Genomic DNA, 8,833 nt, shown 5'->3' with positions numbered 1-8,833 from the left:
GTGACTCCCGCTTAATATTCTCCATCGAATAACAAACATTTGTTGCTGCTCTAATGGCTCAGCCAGAAGTAGAAAAACAATCACCATCATTTCCTGTTTTTATGGAAAACATCTTTAATGTATTTCTCGGGTTATTCAGACTACACACAGATACAAATGCTCTATCCGAGCTACAGTCAGGGCCAGATATTTTAGGAACCAGAGGAGCGCATGTAGGAAAACACACTCCTTCACATGGTGGTGTGACACGGGGCTGACGTGAGGCCACGAGCGCCACAGTGAGTAAATTTAGTCCAAAAATCAACGCAGGTCGTGAATTCACAAAAGACTCGCCGTAGTTACAGACACAGACGGAAATCAATAACAGACGTGTGTCTGGACATCTTTATTCTTCCCGATGATCTTTTCCGTCTACTTGTAGAACTCGTGCTCCTGCTCGTCCTTTTTGATGACCGTTTTGTAGGCTTTTTCAAAATCTTTGGCGAGGACGATGTACCTGTTCTCTCGCACTGCCAACATGCCGGCCTGAGACAAGACAAGAAGAAAAGTAATCAGTTTTATCTTATTAATGAAAGTAAATAAGGTTAAAACCATTATAAGTCTAATTTAAAGTTCCCAGAGTAAACACAACATCTCACACAGGTGGTTTTTGGCCACGTTTAGCGCTTGTTTTATGATCTTGTAGCTTTAAATTGAAATTGAGCCGACGCTTTTAGGAAGAGGTCGTCAACAAAAGGTCGCCGATTCAGTTCCCTTTAGGTGGCGTCAGGAAAAGCATCGGACGGAAAACTCTCCCAAATTTAAACACGTGGAGCGAACGGCTCAAAAAAGCTTCTACATTTAAAACTGGCTGATCGAAGTAACATTCAGCTCACAGCCGATCAAATTTTAAGACGTCTCCAAACTGTATTTAAGACATTATCACTAATAACTCATACTTAATGGATACATTATTTTAAAAAGTGTAAACAAGTAGGTGTAGCGCATAGCTCACCTCCTGGCAGATGGAGTTGATGTCAGCTCCAGAGATCTTGTCTGGTCGGGCCACATCTGTGTGTCAGTGAAGGCCGAATCAACAAAAACAGCATTCAATGAATCAGCAGCAGTGATGAGGTGTCTATGGAGGAGGTGCGATGTAAACAGTACGCAGGGAGCACATTTTCATCTCTAACACTTTACAATGCAAAGCAAGCCGTTGGTGCGTTTTATGCCAAACGCGAGTGTGGAAACCAGTTCGGCCCTGAATCCAAGTGAATAATGTGGAGGACAGACATGCAAAAGTAAACGCAGATGGAAGGACTCGCAGACTAAACACAACAAAACCTCCAGCCAAAGAAGTCAACAGCCCAGAGTCGGAAACGAAACCCAACAATGTAGAAACTCACAGTGAATCGTTTAAATGAGAAAACCTGAAGTGAGACAGTTACTACGTGCTGAGGTGAACGCTGCAGAGCGGGAACAAAATAAGCTCAAGGGCCAAAAGGATACAGTCCTCCAGGTCGACCTCCTCCGACAGGTTCATTTTACTGGTGATGGTGGAGAAAATGAGACGCTTCTGCCTGCGGTCGGGCAACGGGAACTCGATCTTCCTGTCCAGACGACCCGGGCGGAGCAGAGCCGGGTCCAGAGTGTCGGCTCTGTTGGTGGCCATGATCACCTGAAGACGGGGAAGAGGGGTTGACATGTTCTTAAAGCACATGATTGTAAACGTGACATGTGATGTGTTCACTTAATAAAGGCACAGATGATTATTCTTTAACTTGGACTGTCTCTCCACAGAGGTTTCCTTGAACTCTTAAGCTCTTCAAATGAAAAACAGAAAAAATAAAGAGAAAACCAACAGGTGGAGGTGATGGAGGACAGCAGGGAGTGACATCACTCTGCTGTAAACACCGTCGAGCTGCAGTGAGCCTGCGTCGTGTTGTCGGAAATCTTTGCTTTTTCATGGCATTTTCAACTATTTATAAAAAGATAACGCACAATGAGCTTTATTTATTACTAATCTCCCATTTATTTACAATGGTTATTATATGAAGTACCAGTTTGGAATACTTGGATCTCGCTTCTTTAAATCCTCCACGATCTGCCATTACGGCCCTTTAGATCTAATTTACCGCTCCGACGGCTGCTGAACTTCGTGACACAGTAATTTTGAATTTTGGAAGAAAACACAGTCTTTGTATATTATTCTGTGCTGGGATGATGAAGAATGGGACTGGATACTGTGGTAGAATAAACTAATGTCAATGAACTAAAGGTTACTTAACTTTAGAGACGTGTGTTGTTTTTACTGGACGGGACAGGAGGAGGATTTACTCCAGGCTGTACGTCACGTAAAGTTCAGACTTTGGACAAGAACATCTGTGATATGTTAGGAATTCAGTCTCAGAATATTTATTCTGGGAAAACATCCAGAGTTAGAAGAAGATAAACATACTAAGAAAGTGGTCCAAACCAGCGTCACGACAGGCAGATTGATCCTCATTAAAGGCCTTAAACTCACTTTGGAAATATGGCAAAGAAATGATTCATTGGATAATCATTTCTTTGGAGGACTACTCTCGACTTGAGCTGCGTCCAAACTGGAAGCAACGTGGCGACTGAAGACCACATGATCTCAGTGAGATTTCCCCACATCGAGCGACTATAAAAAACAGAAAATAACCCGAGAAACTTTTCTCAGCTTTCAGGCGATCGCCTCAAGTGACTGCCAGTGAGAGCACAGCAAAGGCCGATTGACATGTAACCTGACAGTAAATATATTAGTGAGTTACCTAGGCAACCAGAGCCTGGAATTGTCTGCCTGCAATTGAACAGCAATCACCTTCAAAGCAAGCTTCAGACCACAAAGAGTAGACAGGATTTACCTACACTACATGAATCTGTTACATATGATAAATATGCTCACATAAATAAGCACAAATAAAAGCTGTTAATGATACAAATGAGAATAAATACAATACAGTGTTCCTGATTATTTCTGAGCGTGTGCATTTGTAACATTTTAACCATCAAGTTCCTGCACTTTTCTCACTGTAAGAACTATTTTGGCAGAGAAAAACAAATCTGCCCCAAAAACCTTTCTGGGTTATAGCATTCATCAGAACAGGAAGGAGTTCTTTGTACAAGTCTTAGCTGCACTCCATGTGTAAACAGCTCAAGGGCAAAATGTCCATTTAAGGTGCTGATGAATGACGCCGTGAGCCTCGGGGATGCTCTCTAAGCTGGATTGCAGCAGACGCAGTGATAACGATGCAGTGAATGAAATGCAGCTCGAGTCAGCACGCAGAGATGTGGTGCAGCCACAGGGGGAAACAGTTAAGAGGCTCGGCTCACCTTGACGTTGACATTCTGGTCGAATCCGTCCATCTGATTGAGCAGCTCGAGTAAGATTCTCTGCACTTCCCTGTCAGCTGCAGAGGAAACAAAGAGGTTAGACGGCCGAGTTCGTCACGCAGACAGTCGCGTGCAGGACAGGGGCTAAAAACAACATGTATAAAAGTCGGGCTGTTTCGTACCTCCGGTCTGTGCATCGAAACGCTTCGTTGCGATGGCGTCGATCTCGTCGATGAAGATGATGGCGGGGGCGTTTTCTTTTGCCAGCCGGAACACGTCCCTCACCATACGAGGACCTTCCCCCAAATACTTCTGAACAAACTCGGAGCCGACCACGCGGATGAACGCCGCTGCAGGCAGAGAGAAAATCGGTGAAACACAACTTATTATAAAAATCATATTAAAGCCTTTTAAAGTTAAATGTATTACAGGTGCACATCACGTCCTGCTGCACTTACCTGTAGTGTGGTGAGCCACGGCTTTGGCCAACATGGTCTTACCGCAGCCTGGAGGTCCGTACATAAGGACGCCCCTGGGAGGGTCGATGCCAATCTGAGGAAAGAGTCAGAAGGCTGAATATGACCGAGTGGTTCGTGATAAAAAAATAAGTCATGTAACATCCTTTGTTTACATTTGTTGCACAGTCATTGTTGACAAACATCTTCATGCATTTCTGCCACCTTCTGGCCGTAGCTGTGTACTACAGTCTACATGTATCCCCCAATGAGTCTTTTTTAAACTTTCATGGAGCTAAAATGTACAAAGTTAACATGTTTTATTCAACAGCGACTGAGATCATAAACCTATCAGGAAGGTTTTTACTGAGGTTCTCTCATACACATGTATACAATAATGGTCCTGCAGGTCATTATGAAGAATCAAGGTTAAGGTTTACACTGGCTTCACTTTCCAAACGCTGACACGACGTCCATATTTTATATACAGCCTGTGGCCAGAAGTCATGTGACTAGTTTGGAGCACGTCTAGGAAGCATAGACGACCACTGCGCTCAGTGTAAATCTCATTTTATATTTTTAAAACTTTCTTTTTGAACCTTTGTGTTGCACTGCTAAGACCAGGTGTAGTTAACACTTGGCTTTAGTTACCGTTTGTGCGTCTGGCGTTTAGCAGTGTGGACCATGACGAGTGTGAAAATGTCACTTGAATATCTGACCTGTTTATAGAGCTCAAAGTGTGTGAGAGGCAGCTCCACAGCTTCTCTCACTTCCTGCTTCTGAATGTCCATACCACCAATGTCGGCATACATCACGTCAGGCTTTTGGTCTGGAAGCAGAAACACACACAAGTTAAACCAGCTCTGATGGTTAAAGTGAACGCGCCAGCTTCAGATATTTTTAATGAGACGCGAGTGCAGAAACAAAGAAAGCTCCGGCCCACTGTGATGAGTTTCCACGACAGGGCTTGAACATGTCAGAGCCTGAAGTCTTCGTACCTGACGTCAGCATCATGATGCTGCTGTCGGCCTCCGGGGGGAGCACGTCCACCAGAGCGTTGCTGTGCTTATGTAAGGCCACCGAGGCGTTGGGCTTCAGCAGCTCTCTGTCGATGGTGCTCAGGATCCGCACATAGTAGTTCGACCCTGAAAGGTTGACAACGAGGAATGAGGAGGAGGAACAGGGCTCATTACACATTTAAGGCGTACACGGCACATGGCACATCTGAAAGCCGGAACATGATAAAGCCCGTATGCATCATCTGCAGCTTCATTCATTTATAATCTATGGGTTTAATTATTTATCACAGAGTCAGGTTAAAGGGCTTGCTGAAAGATAGCAAAAACAATTATTACTGATTTCCAAGTGATGTAATATTCCATTTATGCTAATAGAGAACCCTTTCTTTTGGTTTAGTAGATCTATTAAAGTTTGCCTTTTTGCCCCCACAGTACCTGTAGTGGAACCAACAATAGCTGTGTTCTGGTCAACAGCTTCCAGGAACTGGCCAATGACGAGAGGGATGCTCTGTATCCTCTTCACCTCCTCCTGAGCGTGCAGGAACTCCTTCTTCAGATTCTTCTGCTCATCTTTGATGTACTCCTCCTGCACCTCCAGGAACTCGAGCTCCTGCTGCAGCTTCTGCAAAGACACAGCAAAAGCAGCGTGAGAGCCTGCTGGAGATGAAGGTCACAGGTCACAAGCTGCAGGTCACATCTGCAGCTTCCATGCCAAAGGCTGCTCGATGAAAACAGCCACAATAACTTCACCTGGATTATTTAACATGATGATTAGAAACAAAATTTTGAATTCAAACTAAGCAAAATGTGAGAGTGCTGAAGGACACAGTTAAGTCCTGAGCAGAGGGCGTTTTGACTGTAAACTTTGTCTTGCAGGGACCACCAGCCCACAGTAGCACAGGCTGTTTATCCTAACCACACACACACTACGTGGAATTCTGAGTAAAAAATGATTTACTTGATTCTATAAACATTTTTTGAAATTTGTTTGACAGCTCCGAAACCAACCTTTTTTCCCCAGCTGAGAAACACTGAATGTTCCAAAGACAAAAGCAACCGTTATTAAAATGTTCACCCTGAACATCCTCTCAACACTTCAACTATTGGTACCGTTACTGAGGCCACGTCCACACATTGTACATGCTCGGCACTTTTCCTCGACATTTCAAAGAGCAGGAAAGTGATGGTGAAGGTTTTTCTGTTTTCTTTCTTTCTTTCAGCATCTCATAGTAATACTACTTGCTCATGTATACATATGTCACTGTAATGAAAATAAACACAGATGTGCCACTCACACCAGAGTGTGCGTGTAACAAGCTGAAATGACACCAGAGCGCCAGAGTTTGTGAGGGCAACAACAGCAAGACAATGTGGACACAGAAAGCTGCAGACTAGGGCGATATGCCCTAAAGTCCATATCACGGTATAATTTGAAGCATGTGCGGGAACGATATGTATTGCGATATATTCTTTTCTTCTGTATAACGTATTTCACACACTATAAGGCACACTTAAAATCCTTTAATTTTCTCAAAAATCGTCAGTTTGCCTTTTGTATGAATTGTGGTTGTGTTTACTCACCTCGAACCGATTTTATGTGCTACACGGTGCGCAGAAACTGTCCAAAAATTATACGACTTTGGTAAGCTATGAAGCCGCACTGCTTGATGGATTGTCAGAGCATTACGGCTGCCGTAAACAGGAGCTTCGCGGAGTAATCTGGGTCCTAAACTCCATCAGCTTCAGGTCCCAAAGTCAAACGAACATTGCAGCATCACTGAGAGTTAAAAACTGTCTAAATGATTTCATCTGTAATAAAATCATCAGCGTTGCTGCTTTACCAGGTGTAACAATTAAGTTTAACATCCATGAAAACAGAATTTATTAAATTCAACGGAGTTAGAAGTTAGCAGGAAGTTAGCTCGCTAGTTTCCACCTAAACATGATATAGCATGTTCTGACTGAGAGATTTTTGAAACTAATTCAAACGTACAGCTCTGCTACCACTTCCAACATAAATGAAACTAAACAGCAGTGGCGTTTGCAGGGTTACTGAAGTTGGACTAGCTGGTATATAATGTTGTGCTACGTGATTGCTAGCGACACAGCTATGTTAGCATAAACACAGTGAAGCTGGAGGATGAAGCCAACTTTTTTTCCACTCAATAAAAGTTGACGTGAGGGATTCTGTGGTCAGGGACAAATGCAATCGCATAGCAGGATGCTATACACGGGCCAAACTTCAGCCTGGAGAACAACTGAGCTCATTCATTCACAATACGAGGTTAGTTATTAATATAGTGCAACTACATGGGAACAGAGCAGCTGGAGAGAATTCAACATTAATGAATCAATGGTACGGAAGTGGAGGAAGCGCAGTTTTTGGCTTTCCCCATATTCCAAAAGTGCTTTGTCTCTTTGTTATTTGCCATAATTTGCAGATGACGTCGTTTCCAGCTGCTGCAATGCTTTCGACCAAAACAGGCGCAGCTTGATGACACCATCAACAATTTGTTTGAAGCCTTAAGGGTACATGCATCCACATTTCTGTCAAGTGGACCCAACAAAGTATAATCCTGGATCTATAATGCACCACCCACTGTTTTCCAGGCGGTGAACTTCAAATAAGTACGGGTCTCTCACTTGGTCTGTTTTGAAGTCGCCATTAATTTGCTGTTTGCTACTGAAGCAGATCAACTGAGTCAGCTGCACTTCTTCTCCTGTGTCTTCCACCACATCCCAGCAGAAACCTGCTGATGCCCATGTGAGAAGAGCTTTGAAATCAGAAAAAGCCACTAATTTGGACCTAACTGCCTTCTACATGAACCTGTGTCCCCCACCTCTCACCTTCCGTTCCTAGCTTAGGAAGTAGAGTAGGTCACCTAATTGGGAGGTTGGTGGTTCTAATTCCCTAGTTGGGCAAGATAATGAACCCCAAGTTGTGAATGTGTGCATTAAAAGCACTCAGGTGTGTGAATGACGCAAGTTGTACAAAGATATATATATATATATATATATATATAAGAACCAGTCCATTTACCATCTACTTAACATTCAATGCAAAATCCTATAGAACCAGGACAGTGTCCTTCCACGATAGGATTTTTCAGGACTCCTGTAGTCTTTTTACCAAAGTGGACCCATTTAAGTGTGTGTAAATCTGTGAAACTTAAACAGCAGATAATAAGACCTTGTATCTGGTGTACAGGTCCTCCAGATCTTCTGGTTCTGGTGCCAGGAAGGAGAGTCCCGTCTGAGGTCTGGAGCTCAGTACCGCCGGCATGTCTTCCTGCGAAGGCGACAATAAAAACACAAACATGTGGCGTTATAAACAGCCCTCAGCATTCAGGGACAAATACAAAATCACAGAGACCCGCACAGCAGCTGCTTTACACAATCATCACAATCATTAGCTACTTTCACAGCTAGCTACCAATAACTGACTACTTTGCGGTGCTTAAAACACCGAGTTCCGCAATTAAACCATCATCTGAATAATTAATACACACATTTACTGAGTACGGGTTTACAAACTCCTCACATACTTAGAAAACAAATCATTTTCCTTGAGATCTGCGAACGTGATGCTAACATTAGCGGCTAACTGGATGACATAGCAGCGGCGCTGAGAATGAATCGGCAGGTTTGCGGTTCACCGTTTTAACGACCAGCAAAACAAACTGCGACACACACACGCTGACAGACACACTCTAACACGTGAGTTTACGAAAGCCCATCACACAGAATTCACTGTAAGAAAAGGAAAACCGGGGAAACCGATTCTTACCGGACTCTTCTCAACAGACACCAAATCCTCCATCTTCGAGTTTCTTCTTCCTCTACGGCTTCCGTAGTGCGGTCGGGAAATCACTGTAGAGGTGCGTTAGCGCCACCTGCTGAAGTGGAGTGTAAGCGTTCTTCTTCCTTCCTTCCTTTCTTTCTTTCTTTCTTTCTTTCTTTCTTTCTTACATTTGTACTGGCGGTTGGCAAACAATTGAAAGGTGCATTATCGCCACCAACTGG

The 8,833-nt window shown here is 43.6% G+C and overlaps 1 protein-coding gene across 1 annotated transcript; it reads right to left on the bottom strand.

Annotated features, from left to right (window-relative positions):
* Positions 1 to 89: 89 nt before the first annotated feature.
* On the bottom strand, positions 90 to 8,753 carry psmc4 (proteasome 26S subunit, ATPase 4). Its single transcript, XM_086312556.1, has 11 exons — positions 8,598 to 8,753; positions 8,001 to 8,099; positions 5,246 to 5,432; positions 4,790 to 4,936; positions 4,511 to 4,620; positions 3,795 to 3,888; positions 3,519 to 3,686; positions 3,337 to 3,413; positions 1,489 to 1,657; positions 995 to 1,050; positions 90 to 525 (listed from the first exon to the last, which is right to left on the bottom strand). Exons 1-11 carry the CDS (start codon positions 8,628 to 8,630, stop codon positions 412 to 414), a joined length of 1,254 nt encoding a protein of 417 aa, XP_086168682.1. The 5' UTR covers positions 8,631 to 8,753; the 3' UTR covers positions 90 to 411.
* Positions 8,754 to 8,833: the final 80 nt, after the last annotated feature.

Source organism: Aulonocara sp. 'chitande type north' Nkhata Bay, linkage group LG11 (genome assembly GCF_057382095.1).
Source record: "Aulonocara sp. 'chitande type north' Nkhata Bay isolate Kocher_YH1m ecotype deep benthic linkage group LG11, A_spYH_male_GT1.1, whole genome shotgun sequence".
Classification (NCBI taxonomy): Eukaryota; Metazoa; Chordata; class Actinopteri; order Cichliformes; family Cichlidae; genus Aulonocara; species Aulonocara sp. 'chitande type north' Nkhata Bay.
This window is presented reverse-complemented; position numbering and strand designations above follow the sequence as displayed.